Genomic DNA, 20,819 nt, shown 5'->3' with positions numbered 1-20,819 from the left:
TGAAGATATGAAGTAGTCTTTTTTATTTGAGATAATAGGAATATCAGGTATACTCTTCACTGTTGCCACTTGAATATTCATTTATATAGGATTCCAAAATTGCTTTATAATAAATGGACAGTATTTTCCTTGTTACAGGGTTTCTCTGGAATTATGTAACTGTTATATTTGCACTCCTGCACTGTGAAGATCAAGAGTTGTGTAACTGGGTTATTATTAGTTTACTATGAAAGAAAAAAAATCTCTATCTTTATCTCTCTCTCTCCCTCCCTCTCTCTCCAGTGTTGATTCCAGTGTTGACAGTGGTGATTGCTTGTACTAATCCCTGAAGTTTTATTGGCATGAGTTTTTAGACATGGTTTTCCACTGCCTCCTTCCTAGGGCCGAGAGGGGACTTGCCCAAGGTCACCCATATCCATATGCCATAATTTTTGGACTATAAGACACACAGGTGTTTAAGATTTTATCTTCCCTAGCCCACAGGAGTACTCTGCAGACCTCCCAAATGCACTGTGTATCTTGTTTTTGCAAAAAAAACCAGGCCCACCAACATTTCGATCCTGTTTTAGCGGGGGGGAAGGTTTGTCTTATACTCAGAAAAATACAGTACAGTAGTCCCTCGCTATACCGCGCTTCACCTACTGCGGCTTCACTTCATCGCGGGTTTCTGAGGAAGTTGATTGGCAGATTTAAACAGCCCGCCGAACTCGATCGGCAGGTTTTTTAAAAATATATATATATCTAAAATTGTAAATACTGTATTTAAATACTGTATCTAAAATAAATACTGTGTGGGAAGGGTTTATAAACACTTAAAACAATGAAAACTTACCAAACAATTACAATATAAATACTTAAATAAGTACTATCAGTCGATAAATTCCCCATCACGGATTTCACCTATCGCGGCCAGGTCTGGAACGTAACACCAGCGATAGGTGAGGGACTACTGTATATGATTACTGCTAACAAATATTTACTGACAAATAGTTAGTAATAGTTGTTTATTGTACAATAAAAATATTATCCCTTCATCCATTTTTACTTTGTTAATGCTTTCTACAAGCTTTATACATTTATCCATTTTCTATTACAAGTACATATCTAATATATGTACTTGCACTGTATATATCTAATGGGAAGATGAGAAGTATTGCATTTCTTAGCTAAGAGGTCAGAATTGTGGAGATGGTATTTATATTGCAAATATCATTGCACCAAAGAACGTTATTTTTCTGCCTACAATTATTATATAACCTCAAAATCCCATTATTATTGAACAACTTGGTTTTTCAAGGGCAGAAAGAAAAATACTATGAATGCAATTAGCTTCCAGCTATATTGATGAGTAAAAAAAATACGCATCATGGCATGACAAATTTTTCGGTTAATACAATGCTTCCCAGAATAATAAGGCTTTTATTATTTATTTATTTATTTATTTATTTATTTATTTATTTATTTATTTATTTATTTATTTATTTATTTATTTATTTATTTATTTATTTATTTATTTATTTATTTATTATTTGGATTTGTACGTCGCCCCTCTCCGAAGACTCGGGGCGGCTCACAACAAGTGAAGGAAGATATGTTTTTTAAAAAGTACTGTAACTCTGTTTCAGAGTTGCAGTGGTCCAATGAAGTGGTTTCATGAAAAACAAATTCCACGAAGTAGAATTACTCATGTTCAGAAAACATTTCTATGAATAGAGCAAAAATGGAAAACTGTGTTAGGTAATGAAATCTCCGAATCTATTGCTACATATTATGTTACAGTTAAATTATAAGTATCTTATAGCAAATATGTATCAGGAGAGGAAAGGCATAGCAGATCTGGAATAGACATTGCATAATTACTTCCTATTGTTAATATTGGGGAGCAGGGGGAGAACAAACAGAATAAAATCATTTTTCCCCCTTGCATCTATCTAGCAAGGATGTCAATGAAATAATTTTTTTACCCTTGGTTATCTATGCTGGTAGTGGTATAGATGCTTCATTAAAATACCAAACAACAATTGTTTTTATTCTACCAAATTATGTAACATATACACAGTGAAGAGCTACCAAAATTTTTACTACTACACTGTGGGCATGGCTTATTCAGGACACCCTGCATTTTCTTTCAGTGCAAATTGGGTGTTCTGGGGTGGAGCTCCATTTTTGCTACCCCACTGTGTCCCAACCCCCGTCCGGGCAGCAGCCCCCCCTGCAAATACATATAATTAGCCTCCCCGAGTCTGCGGAGAGGGGCGGCATACAAATTTAATAAATAAATAAATAAATACATACATACATACATACATACATACATACATACATACATACATACATAAATAAAGAAATAAAGAAATACATCTTTTATTAGAAATATTTCCTTCATGCTGTGATTTTGCCAAGATTTGATTCTAATGTCCACTTAAAATCTTGCCACTAAGTTACCTTGTTTACATTTCAGGAACAAACATACAAAAACATTCAAGTCACCTACTAAATTCCATTTCATATTAATAGAATCCTTCAAGTGAACTCTGGCAAAGATTTGAAAACTATAAGGATCACAATGTATTTTTTATTATAAAAATGACCTAGTACAGGGGTCTGCAACCTTAAACACTCAAAGAGCCATTTGGACCTGTTTCAAGAAAGAAAACATCAGAGCCACAAAATCTGTGTTGCCAAGGCCAACACAGCATTACTCACTCCCACCCAGTCACATGCCCCCCAGCCATGCCTACCCAACTGGTCATTAGTGAAGAGAACCTGTTGTTAAAAAACATCCAGAACCACAAAACCCTTTTGACATCTCTCTCTCCCCCACTCTTTCTCCCCACTCCCTTTCTCTCTCCCCCCTTCTCTCCGTATCTCTCTTTCCCTCTCTTTCTATTTCTCCCCTTTCTCTGAATCTCTCTCTCCCCCTTTTTCTGTATATCTCTCTGTATGTCTCTCTCTGGCCAGCTGTGGTTGTTGGAAGAGAAGGAGGAGGGGGAAAGGGACAGACAGACAGACAGACAGACAGACACAAACACAAACACCGAGAAAGAGAGTGGGGAGACCGGATGATGGGTGAGCATCTTTGGTGAAGGTGCTCCAGCTTTCTCAGAGCCTGACCCCTGGGGTGGGCATGTGAAGTTCAGTGGGGTCAGACGCCTTTTCCCACTGCCCTGACCTTCTTTACTCCTCCAGTAAAGTGGTGCCACCATCACCATTAGGTCGCACAGAGTCAGCCTTCACCAGGTTTCGTCAACTAGACAATGTCACTTGGCGGAACCTAGGGGAAGAATCTTCTCTGTGGGGGGCCCAGCCCTCTGGAATCAACTCCCCCCTGAGATTCATCTTGCCCCCACCCTCCTCGCCTTCCCATAAGAGTCTAAAGACTCATTTATGCCACCAAGCTTGGGGTCATTAGATTCTACCTCCTGGCTAATGAATGTATAGTGAGTTTGTTTGACTGGATATGTGTGTATGTTAATAGGCTTTATAGTTTTTTAAATATAATTCTTAATTTAATTTTAATTAATTATATCTCGGCATATAAATGTAATAAATAAATAAATAAATAAATAAATAAATAAATAAATAAATAAATAAATAAATAAATAAATAAATATGATGATGATGATGACGGCAATGCTGACATTGGTTAAGGCCAGGTTGGGCCGGTATCTCGGGGCAGACAGTGGGTTACATGTCTACCCAAGCGACTGAGGCATGCTCAGCACCAACAAGGGCCAGAAGAAGCTCCAGCATGACTCAGGTACTGGGGAATCAGCCCTGGCCGCTTCTTAATCCCCTGCCATTGCCCTTACCTTCTCAGGCCAGGCAAGGAATGACTGGGAGGGAAGGACAAGGGGCCGAGTCAACCAGTGATAGGATCACCCGACAGAGAGCTACAGCAGAGGGCACAAAGAGCCGCATGTGGCTCTAAAGCAACAGGTTGCAGCCACCTGACTTAGTATCATTAGAGAGAAAAAATAGCAGTACAGTAGTCCCTCGCTATACCGCGCTTCACCTACTGCGGCTTCACTTCATTGCGGGTTTTCAAGAAATATTAATGAGAAAAATCATTCGCGGATCTTCGCTGGTTCGCGGGTTTCTGAGGAAGTCGATCGGCAGATTTAAACAGCCTGTGGAACTCGATCGGCAGGTTTTTCAAAAAATATATATCTAAAATTGTAAATACTGTATTTAATTACTGTATCTAAAATAAATACTGTGTGGGAAGGGTTTATAAACACTTAAAACAATGAAAACTTACCAAACAATTACAATATAAATACTTAAATAAGTACTATCAGTCAATAAATTCCCCATCGCGGATTTCACCTATCGCGGCCGGGTCTGGAACGTAACACCAGCGATAGGTGAGGTCTTACTGTAGTTCATCCAACATCTTTTATAGTTTTAAAACAATTCTTAACTAGTGATGGGCAAACCGAACTCGCACAATTCGGGTCCGTACCAAATTTTGTGGTGTTCGGTATGCCAAACACGAACCCGATTTTTTTTTAAACTTTGGGCAAAGTTCGGGGTCGTGTTCGGCATTCAGAACTTTGACGTCACCGGCAGGTTGCTAAGGACACCAAGGTGATCACTTCCTGGATTCCATGGAATCCAGGAAGTGATCACCTTGGCATCCTTAGCAACCTGCCAGTATACATGACATCAAAGCTCCGCCCCCGGAATCTCTTGCTGGGATTCCCTGTTTGGGTTTGGCAGAATTTTGCGTAAAGTTCATCCAAACTTGCCGAACCCGAACACCGTTGGGTTCGCCCATCACTATTCTTGACCATTTTTATTAAAGCTAGGAAGCCTTTTAAGGTTGTTGACATGGTGATCCTTTGATACAGCAGCAACATTTCTCTTGTTTACTTGGAAAGATGCTAGTCAGCCAATAGAGGAATAAAATGTTTCACAAGGATAACACTGCAACCAAACACTTACGATAACCTGCTTTAGTTTGAATGGGAGCTTGAAATACAAGCTTTTCTAGAGATATGAACACACAAGTAGTTCGTCTGAGAGAAAGCCTTATAGGTTAGCAAACCACTTTCAACCTTGAAAGTATGCCAGTAACAGTAACAGTCACAGAGTTGGAACGGACGCTGCAGGTCATCTAGTCCAACCCCCCCACACACACTCAATGGCAGTCCAATTTCCTCTTGAAAGTTTCAAATGTTGGAACCACCGAAGGCAAGCTGCTTCAACTGGTTGATCACTCTCACTGTTAGAAATTTTCTCCTTATTTCCAGGTTGAATCTCTCCTTGGTCAGTTTCCATCCATTATACTTTGTCTGGCTTTCCGGTGCCTTGGAATATAGCCTGCCCCCCCTCCTCTCTGTGGCAGCTCCTCAGGTATTGGAACACTGCTATCATGTCTTCCCTGGTCCTTCTCTTTGCCAGACTAGCCATTCTCAGTTCTTGTAACTGCTCTTCGTATGTTTTAGTTTCCAGTCCCCTAATCATCCTGGTTGCTCTCTTCTACACTTTATCTAGAGTTCCGATGTCTTTTTTGTAGTATGGTGACCAAAACTCGATGCAGTACTCTATGTGTGGTCTAACTAAGGCTTTATAGAGTGGTATTAGTACCCCCCTAGACCTAGATTGTATCCCTTTATTAATGGAGCTTGGAGTTGCATTGGCTTTTTTTGGCTGCTGCTGTACACTGCTGACTCATGTTTAGCTGGTTGTCCACTAAGACTCCCAGATCCCACTCAGAGTCACTGCTATTGAGTCTGATTTCACCCAGTTTATATGTTTCTTTTTTTTTTCTTTCCTAAGTGTAGGACTTTACTTTTCTCCGCATTGAATTTAATTTTGTTTGATAGGGCCCAGTGTTCAAGTCTGTCAAGATCCATTTGAATCTTGAGCCTGTCCTCTAGAGTGTTAGCTATTCCTGTCAGCTTAATATCATCTGCAAATTTGGTTAGTTCCCTTTCTATTCCCTCATCTAGGTCATTTATGAAGATATTAAAGAGTACTTGGCCTAAGATGGAACCTTGTGGCACCCCACTGCTTACTTCTCTCCATGTAAACTTAGACCCATTGAGGGCTACTCATTGAGTACAGTTAGTCAGCCAGTTGTGAATCTATCTGCTGGTGAAGCTGTCTATCCCTTTTTTTTTAGCTTACGAAGAAGTAGGTTGTGGTCTACTTCGTTGAATGCTTTGCTGAGTTCTAAGTATATTATGTCCACAGTATTTTGCTGGTCTACTAGTTTAGTCACTGTGTTGAAGAATGAAATGAGATTGGTTTGGCATGATTTGTTCTTAACAAACATTAGTTTGAACTATATCCAGAAACTAATTGTTAAACCAATTAAGATTGTTGAAAATGTGTTAAATGCTTCCAACAACTGATGTTGGCATATTCATTACTCAGCCTAACTGAAATGGGGAAGCATCTGAATCATCAATTTCAAACCCTCAACCTAAAATTCACAAAGCTTGCACAACATAGATTTTAAACACATACACACACACAAGTTCATGGAGTTTAGAAAGTTAAATTTTAACCCCCCAAAAACCAACAATAGCTCAGAAGCAAAACATGTAAGGAATCACAATTACTAATTTTAGCAAGCTGATAAGCAATGTGTACATTACATTTGAAGAATTGATTTAAAATGTTTCCCATTTCAAAGTCATCTAACTTAATCATCATTGTACCCATGTATGTCATTAGCAACTGCAAACATGTTTTTGGAGCAATTATGAAGAATACAATTTGAAGTATCTTTTATAACTTGGCATTCTCAGTTACTCTTAACTAAGTATAAGAGTAGAAGAGAAGAGAAAAGAGAATGGAATGGAATGGAATGGAATAGAATAGAATAAATTCTTTATTGGGCAAGTGTGATTGGACACACAAGGAATTTGTCTTTGGTGCATAAGCTACCAATAGAAGAACATAGTTCATAGTTAAGATAGAAGTTAACATAGTTACTCTTAACAATTAGTGTAAATTACCAATAGAAAAGAATAAGTTAGCATATGTTAATTTGGCAGCAACAGATGCTATCAACAATGCACATTGCAATGTACAGGTAACAGGTTTATAATGTGTATTTTATTCTTATATCTTCTCTTCTTTCTGTGACGTATTCTACTAGGAGTATATTCTCTATAACCTTCATTGTGTATTGGACAAAATAAATAAATAAATAAAATAAAGTGTGCTAGCCTTATATACATCATTGAACAGTTCACTTTAGGACCACCCCAGAACGATGCAACCACCCAATTATACAATTGAAGCTGTGCAAATAATGCAGCTCGATCTACATTCACACTTCTTTTGGGGATCAAACGGGAGAAGGGTTTGAAATACTAGTTCCCAGAGGTACACAGAGGCATTTTAATTCATCAGGATTTAGTCTCCCACCAACGCATCAGAGACACGCACAGCCGACCTTCCCACTTCCCATTCGGCTCCCTCCTTACCATAAACCAGCTTTTTCATCTCGTGGTACTTGGCCCAGAGATAAGACTTCGTATCGATCCCTTCGATGGAGCTGGGCTGCTGGCCGCTTAAGGAAGCGGCAGTCGCCGCAGGACAGGCGTCGGCGGTCCTCTTCTCTTTGCCGCCGATGGAAGAGCAGCCCCGCGCCGGGAGACAATGCTCCTCGCACTGCGGCTGATGGGCCCACTGGTGCTTGCATCCCACCCGCCCCGATCCAGCGTCGGAGCCTGTATAATAGCAGCAGCTGCTGCTGTGGCTGGATACAGGGACCATCAGTTGAAGGACGCCGACGCTCTTCCATAAGCCGCTGCTGGCAGCCTTGAGTCCAGCCGCCGCCATGGCCCCACTGGAGGAGAAGATCTTCCTTCCTCCTTCCCTCCCTTTATTTATTTGAGTTGGAAGGGACCTCGTAGGTCATCTAGTCCAACCCCCTGCTCAAGTTCAGGAGATGAGTTCACAAGACCGGCATCTCAGAGGCTCCAACACACCTTCCTCAACTGCATCGTCCGCCAGACTGGACGGCAACTGACTCCTTCAGCCATCCGACCCGCCTGAGAAGCAAGCAGGCAATGAGGGAAGGCTGCAGGGCTCCAGTCCAAGACTTGCCAAGGAGGAGGAGGCTCTTCTAAGCACAAGTGCCGCCGCCGCTTCGGGACCATTTGGGATTTGTAGTTTGTTCCACGTTGTATGTTTACTCCTCCCCCTCCTGCTCCTGTGAGGTTTCCCACCCAACCCGGTTGTTTGGGACACAGGCGAGAACTACGACTCCCGAGATCCTTTTGGTCCTCCCTAGCGCGAGGGTATTTAAAAACGGAGTTCTCCAACCCTTGGCAACTTTGAAGACTTGCGGACTTCAACTTCCAGAATTCCTCAGCCAGCTTTGCCTTTTGCTTTGCTGCCTGAGGAATTCTGGGAGTCGAAGTCCGCAAGTCTTCAAAGTTGCCAAGGTTGGAGACCCCCGATTTATTGAGTGTTTGGTGGGTTTGTTGATTGAATGGATATGTGTGCTTTTTTTTTTTAGATTTAATTCTTAACTTTAATTAATTGGATTTCGATGTACATTGTCTTTTTTATATGTTGTAAACCGCCTCGAATCCTCGTAGAGGGGCGGCATATAAATCCGATTAATAATAATTAATGTTTAAGGGCGGGCCTTCGGAAGCTATGACTCCACATCCTTTGAACCGTGGCTCATTTGTATAAAAATAAGTTTTCAACACAAACCTTTTTTTTAAGGACCCGTTTTCGTTTATAAGAATGCTCGGTGAAAATGATAAATGGAGGAATAAAAAAACACGTACAGAAAGTTCTATTGTTGGGGTCCCCAAATTTGGCAACTTTAAGACTTGTGGACTTGAACTCCCTGAATTTTGGGTGTTGAAATCCACAAGTCTTAAAGTTGCCAAATTTAACGACGTATATTCTCTTATTTTTTACAAATTGTTATTTAAAAATTTTGCCAATTCAGACTGCCTGGTCCTGCGAAATTACAAGCCGCCTGATTTAAAAACGAGGGTAAACTGACTTCGCTCAGTTGGATCTTTCATAGGAACTGAGGTGCCCGATATTTTTACAAAACACGTCGGCAGACCATAAAATGCCGGATTGCTTGATTTCTAATCCGACGGGGGCTTCTTCTAAACCGTTTCGCCTCCCCCACGTTTTGCAACCGAACTGACTGAGCAGCAGGTTTGCAAACCCTCCTTGCCTGGGGAACTTTAGCCACGCCAATAGCGGCCAAAGTTTTGAGAATCGTAGCTGGCGTAGCAGCCGCTGCGCGCGGGAAAACCCCTTCCGTGCATTGACGGGCGGGCCACGCCCCCTTACGCACAACACGTAACCAATCGCAACTAGCCTCTTTCCGGAAGATGCTGGTGTATAGCGGTCAGGTGGGAGAGTGACCGCTCTTTCTCACTTTTGCTTTCTTGTCCTGCGCGTCCTTTTTTCCCCCTTATTCAATCCTATAGGTGATGGCTGGGAATGTAAGTGTTGGTCTGCACTAGAATCGAAACTAGTCCCTTTGATTGACTGTATGCCATAGAGCGATGGGAGTGGAAAGCAGCATTGCTTTGCAAACCGTCTGCTGTCTGAGCACGGGTCCTTGATTATAGTCGTCAGAATTTATTTATATCCTTTGTTATTTCTACAAATAACTCAAGGCGGCGAACATATATGCAACACACATCTTTCTCCTCCTATTTTCTTCACAACAACCCTGTGAGGTGAACTGGATTGAGAGTGAGTGACTGGCTCAAGGTCACCCAACTAGGACAAAGGGGAATTTGAACTCATGGCCTCTTGCTTTCTAGCCTGGTGCTTTAACTGCTAGACCAAGCTTGTAAGGTTTTCAGACGGTGGGAATGTATTCTCTGATGGAGAACCTTTAGGTAAAACTAGACATTAACTGATTTTGGGTGCTTTCTTTTTATTGGTAACTGAATGGCATCTTTTTTAGCTTGTTCACAACTGACAGATGTGAAACCTTAATGTTAAATGAAGCAAAACATACCATTTAAGTCTAAATGCTAATGTATGAGTGCATTATCATTGTTATTAATAGATACTTAGTCCTGCTAATCATGGTTGTATCTAGAGATGGACAACTAATGCAAACTGGGTATTTAGGCTGGTTGCAGGATTAGTTGATGTTAAGAGTTCTTTGCATTTCAAATTTTGTATTACAGTATGCTGAAATCAATGATTACCAAAAAACCATTTTAAAAAGTTCTATGTTTTACCAAATTGTTGATCCTCGTTAGATGGCAATGAACAAGTTAAACTCGTTATACTGTATCCCTCACATACTGATAGGATGATGCTAAGCTGGATAATAAAATATGTGCAAGAAAGCAAATAAGCTCAGAGCACCAAAAGACCCCACATTCTTAATATCTCAAGAATTCTCAGGAAGGATTTTAGTGGAGATGAAAATGATAGAATTCATAAATTGTCAATGTAAACCACTTAGTGCTGTAAAGCAATATATAAGTCTTAATGCTAGTGCTGTTTGTGCTTTGGGATTAACTCACAATAAATTAAATAGATTTATTAGTAATAGTAATATTATAGGTAATAATGCTGCATTTTTTAGTTTTGTATCTTTATGAGTCCAGGTTTAATGAGATGTGAAATGTGTAAAGATAAAACTGTATTTCATTCCTTTCCATATTTTTATACATTTGGTTAACCATATTTTGAAGAGCCTTACACATAAAGTATTAATTTTGTTCAATCTGTTTCAGAATCACCTTCTTGCGGCAAGTCTTAAATTCTTCTTAAAATGTCTTTCAGTAGATTAATAATTTATCTAATGAATAAAGTACCTGGAAAGAAACGATTTGGTATGTACAGATTTCTTCCTTTCTACTTTATTCTCGGTGGTGCTATGGAATGGTTTATGATTAATGTTCCAGTCGGCAATCAGACCTTTTGTAAGTATCATTAAACCTTTTTTAAAAATCTATATATTTAAGCATGCATGACTTAATTATGCTATATTAATTTCTATTACTTTCTTAGTAATTACCCTGAAAAATTCAAATTTGTTTGATAATTCAAGTTTTATTTAAAAAGGAAGAACCTAAAATAACCTTTCCATGGGTAAATATACAGAGACGAGCAATAAAGATGATTGGGGGACTAGACACAGTGCTTTTCAACCAGTGTGCCGTGAGACATGGTCAGGTGTGCTCTGGGGAAATTAAACATGGGTCCCCAAACCCGTGGAGGCCCCCCCTCCATCCGAACATAAACATTCCCCTCACAATCCCTCCAGCTATCAGCGACAGGAAGAGTGGAGACACAGGGAATGCTCACTGACCAATCCCCTTCTAGGATTCATCCCGACCATTAGCGATGAACCAATAGCAGGTCGCCTCTCATAAAGCTAAAGTTTGCTGATCTTCCTTTGGACAGTTTTTGGTTATCTGTTGCCAAGGTGCTCCCCATTCTGGCCAACAAAGCTATTTTGACAGTTTTCAACCACATATCTATGTGAGCTGAGCTTCTCAAGCTTGACTGCGATAAAAACTAAAAACAGAGAGAGACTGAGAACTGTTGAGGAAGACCTTCGTGTGTGTCTTTCTACCATTCCTGCCAGGATATCCCTTTTGTAGGCCCAGGTTTCACACTGAGTATAAATACATTTCGAAACTATATTATTAACTACATGTATAATATGTATTGTGTTAGAGTGTCATTTTGTGTCATTTTGGTTGGTGGTAGGCCCAGGATTTTGTAAATGTAAAACATGTGCCGTGGCTCAAAAAATGTTGAAAATCACTGGACTAGAGTCTAAAACATATAAAGAATGGTGGCTGGAATTGGTTATATCTAATTTAACGAAAGGAAGGACTAGGGATGACATAATAGCAGTCTTTCAACATCTAAAGGGCTGCCACAAAGAGGAGTCAAATTATTCTCCAAAGCACCTGTAGGCAGAACAAGAAGCGATGGGTGGAAACTAATCAAGGAGAGAAGCAACCTAGAACTAAGGAGAAATTTCCTGACAGTTAGAACAATTTATCAGTGAAATGACTTACCTCCAGGAGTTTCAAGTTCTCAAACACTGGAGGTTTTTAAGAAGAGATTGGACAAACAATTTATCTGAAATTTGTTCAAAATGGTATATGGTTTAAGATAAGATTTAAGATTTATTAGATTTGTATGCCGCCCCTCTCCGAAAACTCGTTTCCTGCCTGAGTGGGAGTTTAAACTACAAGATTTCCAAGTCTCTTCCCGCTCTGTCATTTTGTTACTTTGCTTGGCTTTAATGCCTCAAGTGCTCTAATAAGATTAATAGAATGGAATTAACTTAAAATTTCAAACTAAAGATTCATCTTAAAACCTAATAGTGGGCATACTGTTCCTGAGAAAACTACAAATCTCACCGGCAAAACATGTTTTTACTTTTAGCTGAAGTGTTGATAAAGTATAGTGGTACCTCTACTTAAGAACCTAATTCGTTCCGTGACCAGGTTCTTCAGTAGAAAAGTTCCCATAGGAATCAATGTAAAAGCAAATAATGCGTGCAAACCCATTAGGGAAGAAATAAAAGCTCGGAATTTGGGTGGGAGGAGGAGGAGGAAGAAGAGGACAGTTGCTGCCGAAGGAAGAAGGTGAGGTGAGGTGAATCAAAACAATCCAAAACTTTAAGGCTTAAAAAAAAAGAGGGACTGAGGCGGCGAGGAGGAGCACGCGCCTCCCATACACTGCCTCCCATACACTGACTGCTGCTGCTGCTACCTGCTGCCTCTTCCTTCCCATTCTGAATGGCTCCCCTCTCCTCTCGCTCGCTTTGTAGCTGGCGCCTTTCCTTCGCTGTGGTGACTCCTTGGCTGCCCAGAGCAAAGGGAGTGTTTCTTTTCTCTGGGTGCTGGCAGAGGTTTATTCCCTCTCCAAGAGCCCAGAGAAAGGAAAATGCTTTGTTTGCTCTGGACTGCCAAAGCCTCCTTAAGCGCCACCGAAAGGCTCCTCTGGCAGCCCAGATGGCTGGGATTAAAGGGGGAATGGTAGGAAACTCAAATTTCCTGGGAAATGTTTCTGGGCTCGGGTTCTTAAATAGAAAATGGTTCTTAAGTAGCGGCAAAAAAATATTGAACACCCGGTTCTTATCTGGAAAAGTTCTTAAGTAGAGGTGTTCTTAAGTAGAGGTACCACTGTAGTCAGGTGATCTGGATTTTGGAGACAGACAAAACCTACTGAAATGGCTGCAGATAGATGCTAGCTTTACACTGAGTATCATCCAACCATTTTACACATCAGAAAACAAATTTCTATAATCTTGCAATTTTTTGAAATGGACAAAATAGGCCTAATTTTAAATTAGAGATTAATCTAATCCATTTAAGAGAAGTGGATATTAAGTTAAAAAGTCAGAATGACAATGTTGTTCCATCACACGCTGGAATTCCTGATAGAATAAGGTTGCCTGTGATAATTTCCTTGTTAATCTTTTGACCTTGTGTGAATTGCCCATCATTTTAATGAAATATTGCAAGTTAATCATGTAATTATATAAATGAAGTATTTTCAAAAAGTTCATAGAAATGATCACAAATGTTTTGCAGATGACGTTTACCGTAGAAAAGAAGGTGAGAAACACTACCAGAAATTGGAAGAAAAGTGAATTCCACACTGAATCATCTCTACATAAGGATTCTAAATTAATGAAACAAAGTTTCAGAGTTCGCTTAAAATATGAATGAATACTGGCTGCATTTTGTTCAGTGAAATATATTTTTGTTAACCTGTCTTGTTTCAAGTAAAAAACACTTATGTATTTTGATGAACTCAATTGCAATCAATTTGGTATTGACTTTTGACTACAAAAATTATCTCCAAGTATCTATACCTATCTTGATCCTTCAGGATTTTCAGTAGTACACTCTGCTGCTGTATTGAAGTACTCAGATTTTAAAGTAAAATCTGTTGTTTCCGCCTCTCGGGAGTGGGATTCATCTCAATTTCTTAGCCAAAGGAGCCAGTATTGTGCGAAGAAATTTTTGTGGTCATGTGGCCAGCATGACTATAACTCAGACCTAATCATATATTAAATAACAGGAAGACTCATTATCTGTTGCATTTTAGAAAATGTTGCTGTTTTAGAAATTGTTACTTTATGACCCATTTCATTATCATTTTTTTGTAAATATACACGTTTTGTCAGCATTCCAAATAACATCCGAGAAATAAATCAGAGCCCAGACCTTGGCATTCTTCCAAGTTCCAATTTATTGACAGAGTCATGTTGGTTACGAGCTGTAATCAACCCGATACTAACTTTTCCTGCAGTTCTCCACCCAGGTTAAGGTTCATCCCTTGTCCTCATACCCACAACTAAATCACATGGACCAGTCTGGTTCTCTCGGCAGCCACGATCCTCCCCTGTACTTCCGACTGGTGCTGAACAAAAGATGACCTTGAATCTTTAAAAGAAATTTGTTATGGCTAATATTTATTCTTCCCATGCAACCACCCCTCCCCAATTCCCACAGTACTGTTCTACTTATGGTAGGCCAGTCTCTAACTCAAAAGGATGGGTTCGGCCTGACAACATATTTATATATTGTCTTATTAAAGTAAAATGTTTTTTTTACTTTGTTGTTACAGGGCTGATCTGAGGATGTGCAAAAAGGAAAGGTGAAAAGGGGAACATTTGATCCCAATGTTGGCAATAGCTCACTCATCCTAGTCAGTTTTAGGGGAGGTTATAACAAGAATTCTCTTTTTCTCTCTCACACACACACATACCTATACACAAACAGTGACCGTTGTGATATGTATAAAATATAGATTCATGCTTCAACTGACATGTTTTGGTTGTTTATGGAAGATACTTGTGTGGAGTTATCACACAAAATATTTGTGAATAGGCTAGATAATGAAGGTCTCATCAAGATTTATGTATTTCTCAAAGCCTTAATATGATTTGATTTTGGCTTTACATTCTATTTTATTTATTTATTATTTTATTTACTTAAATGTATAGGCTGCTCTTCTCCAGTGGACTCAGAGCGGCATATAAGATAAGACAAATACAAAATCTTTTAAAAAAAAACAAAAAAACCCCAATATATCCATGATTCATCCAATGCCACTAACATACTACCAGCCAGAGTGGAGTGTTAACACTCAACGGTCCCAGGCCTGCCGGCAAAGGTGCGTTTTTAAAGCCTTTTGAAAGAGGAGGGTGGGAGCAGTGTGGATCTCTGGAGGGAGTTAATTCCAGAGGATTAGAACCACCACAGAGAAGCCCCTTCCCTTCAGTCCTGCCAGCTGGCACTGCTTGTCTGATGGCACCTGGAGGCCAATTCTGTGGGATCTGACCAGCCAGTGGGATGGACATACAGTATGAGGCAGAAGACAGTCCTGTAAGGACCTTTTATAGTTTTATTACCTAAACTATGGCCAAGCAAATCATGACTTACTGTATGTGAACTTAGTATGTATGAATAAAAGGAACTTAACATGATAAATAGGAAAACAATTTATAGTATAGTAATTTATAGTTAGGAGTTTTCACACTCTGGAGAAAAATATATACAAGGGAATCAGAAGGGTCCTGATTTAGGGTAGCAAATTTCCCATGATTTCCCTGTAACATTCTTGTTTTTATTAATAAAAATTATACTATAGCTTGCTGAATGGGGAAAGACCAAATTTTTTATCAGATAGCAAAAACTTTAAATATTTGCTTTTCCACTTACATAATTACATTGATCAGTAACCTTAAATTGTATGGCAGGTCTCCATTATTTTGTCATCAGAAAGAATGAATATGGGTTTGATATATGAAATATAGCCAAACATTCTAGGAAGTGAATTTGGCCCTAGGAAATATCAAATACAAAGCTGCAGGAGTTAAAAGTTGCAGGAGGATTGGTTAAAAATATGTTGATGCAAGTAGTTCTTGTAGATTCAGAAGAATAGTAACAAGGGAACAAGAAACTACTGTATATTGCAATATCAAAAGCATATAAACAAATGCTCAAAATTGCCAATTGCACATAACATAAAAGATTTATTAACTACTATTAAGTTGGAAACAACCGGGTGCAACTTCATTTTTTTCCAGCATGATATGCCATCAACCTGGCTTTTTAGATCTCCATAATTTTACATAATAGAAAGAAAATGCCCCAAATTCTGCTATGTTCGCTTCAATGATATATTTCCAAGATATACAAGGCGATTTCAGAAAATAGAAATCTGAGGTCACAATGTTAACATTAAGTGGATAATAGAAAAATATCCAGACGGACCATAAGGAATTGTAAAAAGCTCATGAAAAGACTGGTGTACCAGCCCATCTCATTTATCATGGAAGAGTTTGCATGACAACCTGAATGCAAGTTAGAATGAAATCTGAAAGAAGTAAATAATTTAAATACTGGTAGGGAATGTGACAAAGCTCTTTACTATGTCTCCATACTGTATTTATTTTTGTGTTCAGAATGCCAGGAGAAATATTGGATTAAAATAAAAAGAATTTGGAACTGACATTTTTTTGAGAAAGACCAAAAACCTCAGATAAACTGGCATTCCTTGGATGGCTCACTGAAGAAGCATTAAGGATAAATGAGAATGCAAATGTTTCTTTAAAAATTAAAAAAAAACAAAAAAAACCATTTCATCACACAATTCCCCACCTAATGCAAAGAGTAATAGTAACTTCATTTCCAAGGGTTAAAAATTCACAGGGACAGTGATTATAATTATTAAATAGATAACTGCAATTTTGGAAAAACCTGACAAACCTAGACAGAAAGTTTGAAATACTGTACTGAATTTTTTGGAGTGTAAGATGCATCCCCCACCCCAAGGGTGGAAATGTTGGTGCATCTTATATACTTTATTTATTGTTACAGTTGAAAGGGACCATGAAGGCCATCAAATTCAACCCCCTGCCCAAGCAGGAACCCTATAGCACACCAGTCAAGTGGCAGTTCAATCTTCTCTTAAAAATGTCCAGAGTGTTGGAGTTCACAACGTCCGCTGGTAGGTTGTTCCATTGGTTGATTGCTCTGACCTGAATAGACATTTTTGGCCTCCCAAAACTTTTGGCCTGCCCCATCTTATTTTTGTGAAAAATGGGTCAATTTTTGCAAAAGTGGGGTGCCCAGAGGATTTTGGAAGTTTGCAGAGTGCTCCTAAGGGCTGGTGGAAGGCAAACATACTGTTTTTGCGGGGGGGGGGGGGGGAAAGGACGTTTTTGCCTTCAGCCAGACCCAGGAACAGTCTGCAGGCCTCCTAAACCTTCTGTGCACCCTATTTTTACAAAATAAGGGGTCAATTTTTGCAAAATAACAGGGTGTGCAGAGAGTTTGGGAGGCCTGCAGAGTGCTCCTGGGGGCTGGGGAGGACAAAAACTTTATTTTCTTACTTACCTCTTTGAAATCTTGGTGTACACACCAGTGAGTCTTATAGTAAAAAAAAAAATACGGTGCATGACATGAGTCAGATGATATTTTTAAAAATCTCAGCTCAGTTAAGTCAGATGGCTGTGTAAATAATATAAATAAAACATATTTATTGTAAAAGCTATTTTATCAGGTGGAACTTGTCTTTTCAGAAAGGCTGGTTTTTAAAAAAATCCTTTGAATTGTGATCTTGGAGAAAACAGTTGAGGATAAATGAATACGAATAATGAAGCCCATTTGTTTTAGATGCTTAATTCAAAGGCAAAGACTTGTGGGAGAAGAACTTGGTGCTTAAAAAAACTGAAAGCCCTTGGAAAAAGGCTAATAGAAAACAAGTGTCTAGAACTCTAGATAACTGTAACAAGCAGGACTTACTAGAATTTAACAAAGGCAGTAACAAATGCTGAAACTATATCCATCAGGTCATGAAAAGTTAGAAGCAAGCAACTTAATTTCATTTTATTTTGGATGGACAAAATTATTCTCTTTAGCTATTAAAAATTTCTAGCTTGAAATTAAACATATATAAAATTGATACTAATCACACCTAAGTCTCATATATACATACTGTACAGTGATGGTCCTTTATTATAAAGAACCATCTTTATTTCAGAAAGCTGCCCTTTATTTTATTGGTTTTGATCTTGAATTTTCTTTTGTAAAGCAGAGTTTTAAACAAACATGTTTTTATTGTTATGCACCTCTTCCAGTTTTTCCCTTTATTTTTTCTAAGAAAATATGTCACTGTATATACACAATATATAGCAAAAGAGAAAAAGCTAAACTTAATTTCAAAGGATAAAATGTAAAATGTACCGTACAGCCATCTGCTAAATTTATAAACCCATTATCTGTGATCAAAGGAAAAGTACTGCTGTGTTTTAAATCTAAAAATGCTGAACAGAAATTAATATAAATCTGTAATATAAGCACAGCTATATTGGAAGACTTCTGGTTTTTTTTTTAATCAAATGCAGGTAATAAGAACAGACCATTTTGTTTATGGTGAAATAAGTGGGGACAAGTTGTGTACATCCATTCTAATGCTTCCTGTACACATGAGAAAATGGAAACTTTTGTTTAATTTTTTGATCAGCCCAGATCTGATTAAAGTTGGCTTAAAACACACTCAACATAGACTTTAAAACCACAGAGACTTGTTTTCCTAGCCCATAAAATTAAGGTTATTTAAGTGTTGTTATTTTGATACCATTAATAAACAAGACCTATAAGAGATAGACTTGATACATACCTTTATAGTATAGGCTCAGTTTATACATTGTAGTAAATTGAGATTGTATTAATATGTTTGATGAACAACCAAATACTATAGTCCGCTCATATTGCTAAGCCATCAATCACAGCTGACAAATCACAGACAAACTTCACACATCATACATGATAGGGTTGGTTTTGACTTAGCATGATGCATGAAGCCAGCAGTAGTGACTTAACCGTGAAAAAAACCAGTAATGGTTTACCATGCCTGTGAACTTTTCTACATGTGTACCAGTTTTACAATTATGTATTCTTCTAAAGCTCATTGGTTATGGGGTTTTTTTTTTTGAAAGGTTTTTGAATGTAGGATAAATGTGCATATTTTTCTCTAGGTCTTAAACTTGTTCTGTAAACAAGTATGTATAAATTACTTGTCATAGTGGTTCCTATGTAGAACATGGTTAGAATTATAGTAAAATTATCTAGAACTAAAAATGAGACATCTTAATGGAACAATCAAACCTGGTTAATCCAAATTATAAACTATTTTTATTTAAATAAAAAGCCTCAAAAAAGACAAACTGATAATACATGCACATGGACTAATGATCACTTTACTCACTGGAGTATACAACCAGATGTAAAAATGAGGCATGGATTAACCAGGTCCAAAAGCATATATGCTGGAAAAAAGTTATACGCATTGACTTGAATTAATATACAGATTTGCTCTTTAAAAAATAAAGAATAAAGAACAGGCAATAAACTACTAATCACTTTCAAACTGAAATAGATGTATTTTTTCCATTCAAGCCAACCAATTCCCATACTTTTATTTGAATAACCAAAATCCTTTTATTCTAATACAGTGCATGGCTGTGGAAGATAACAAATAATGGATTCAAGTGGCCACAAATAAAACATGGTTTGTTTTCCTGTTCAACAAATTATAGCTCAAAATAGTTAAGTTTGCTAATTGTACAATATTGGATTGTAACCATCAACTCTTAAATCCTATACGTTACTGAAATGCCCCAGTACACATGATATTGGAATAAATTAAATGTAAAATAATTAGGGCCAGCCTAATAGTTTAAGAGGAGTGCTCTACACTTCCAAAGAAAATGCCTCATTTACAGTTCTAATTGTTTACTCATAGGTTCTTAGAAGTGGTGAAGTTGCCCCTTAGGTAAGATTTCTGAGAAAGATAAAGCTACAAATTATTCAGCAATGATCTTTCTGCGTTACACAGCATCCAAAGGGTGTCTCATCCAAAGGGGTCTCATCTTAAAAAATGTTTTTCAAAATAATAAATACAAATAAATAATTCCAAGTTCTTTGGTGTAATTTTAGCAATTCTTAACAAAAGTGATTGTATTAGTAAATGTCCATGGCAGTTCTAAGTACTCAAGAATTAGGATGTCCTGTTAGCTTCCTTAAACTTTGTTGTTGAAAATACCATTATCTGAGGTAATATCAAACAAACTGGCCACAATCCATAAGAGCGTGCATGCATTTATTTTAGCAGCTCCCAACATTGTAACTGCTTCCATGTTGAAACTTTCTATAAGGTTAACTAAGAAAACCCCAGGAGGGAAAAATAAACTTGGGATATAGCAGCATATATATATGTCTCTCTGAGGTTTGTAAATATTTTAAACAATATAAACTAAGGTAGCTTGTACCAAAGATTATAAAATATTAAAGATATAAACCATTTCTCCCATAACGTCAATTAAGTTACGTTTTATATTAGTACCTAATTTGATAACTATATCTTTAAGTATTTTATTAGATTTGTCAAAAGCTAGATCCTAGAATATAAATTCTATCTCTAAAATAGCTCCGCCATCATTTTTTGGGAGGATCTGTATTAAACCAGGGTTGTATATTGACTATTTCAATTTCAGTGAATTAAACGTTTCATCCCTACCTAATTCTACAATTTATAAAGTGAAAACCACAGTAGTTTTTCATTTAAATAGTTCTTACTTAGAAATAAAGTGAGTTTTCTAAAAACATATGTTCTGACAATGTAAGTTTTAGCTTACTGTTTGCACTAAACCTCCATGAAATTTGATGTTTTAAAACTTGCTTTTAAAATTATATGCATACATTTTTCCCACTAAGTCAAAGTATTTAGGTTTCAATTAAATATATATAGTATTTAGGAATCAATTGCCAATCCCATCCTGAGGAAGGCTATGAAACTAGGAA

General features: G+C 38.0%; 2 protein-coding genes across 3 annotated transcripts in view; one reads left to right on the top strand and one right to left on the bottom strand.

Moving 5' to 3' along the window:
• The window catches only part of NT5DC2 (5'-nucleotidase domain containing 2), a 40,939-nt gene extending 32,819 nt beyond the window's left edge, over nucleotides 1-8,120 (bottom strand). Inside the window, exon 1 of the mRNA XM_070738668.1 lies at nucleotides 7,446-8,120. Within this exon, the coding sequence (XP_070594769.1) occupies nucleotides 7,446-7,803 (358 nt within the window). The 5' untranslated portion in view covers nucleotides 7,804-8,120. The remainder of the gene's footprint in view (nucleotides 1-7,445) is intronic.
• A 1,201-nt stretch (nucleotides 8,121-9,321) lies between these two features.
• On the top strand, nucleotides 9,322-14,175 carry UQCC5 (ubiquinol-cytochrome c reductase complex assembly factor 5). 2 transcript variants are annotated; one of them, XM_070738626.1, is made up of 3 exons: nucleotides 9,322-9,446; nucleotides 10,707-10,895; nucleotides 13,533-14,175. In XM_070738626.1, exons 2-3 carry the CDS (start codon nucleotides 10,745-10,747, stop codon nucleotides 13,589-13,591), a joined length of 210 nt encoding a protein of 69 aa, XP_070594727.1. In that variant the 5' UTR covers nucleotides 9,322-9,446; nucleotides 10,707-10,744; the 3' UTR covers nucleotides 13,592-14,175. The 2 variants fall into 2 exon arrangements, with proteins under 2 accessions (XP_070594727.1, XP_070594728.1); XM_070738627.1 differs by lacking the exon at nucleotides 9,322-9,446 and adding an exon at nucleotides 9,469-9,851.
• The last annotated feature ends 6,644 nt before the right edge of the window (nucleotides 14,176-20,819 follow it).

Source organism: Erythrolamprus reginae, chromosome 2, assembly GCF_031021105.1.
Source record: "Erythrolamprus reginae isolate rEryReg1 chromosome 2, rEryReg1.hap1, whole genome shotgun sequence".
In the NCBI taxonomy this organism is placed as follows: domain Eukaryota; kingdom Metazoa; phylum Chordata; class Lepidosauria; order Squamata; family Dipsadidae; genus Erythrolamprus; species Erythrolamprus reginae.
This window is presented reverse-complemented; position numbering and strand designations above follow the sequence as displayed.

Excerpts from the sequence above, each read along its gene's own strand:
- UQCC5 (XM_070738626.1), top strand. The coding sequence starts at position 10,745 with ATGTCTTTCAGTAGATTAATAATTTATCTAATGAATAAAGTACCTGGA. Across the intron at positions 10,896-13,532 it reads AGTCGGCAATCAGACCTTTT|ATGACGTTTACCGTAGAAAA; the intron begins GTAAGTATCATT and ends AATGTTTTGCAG.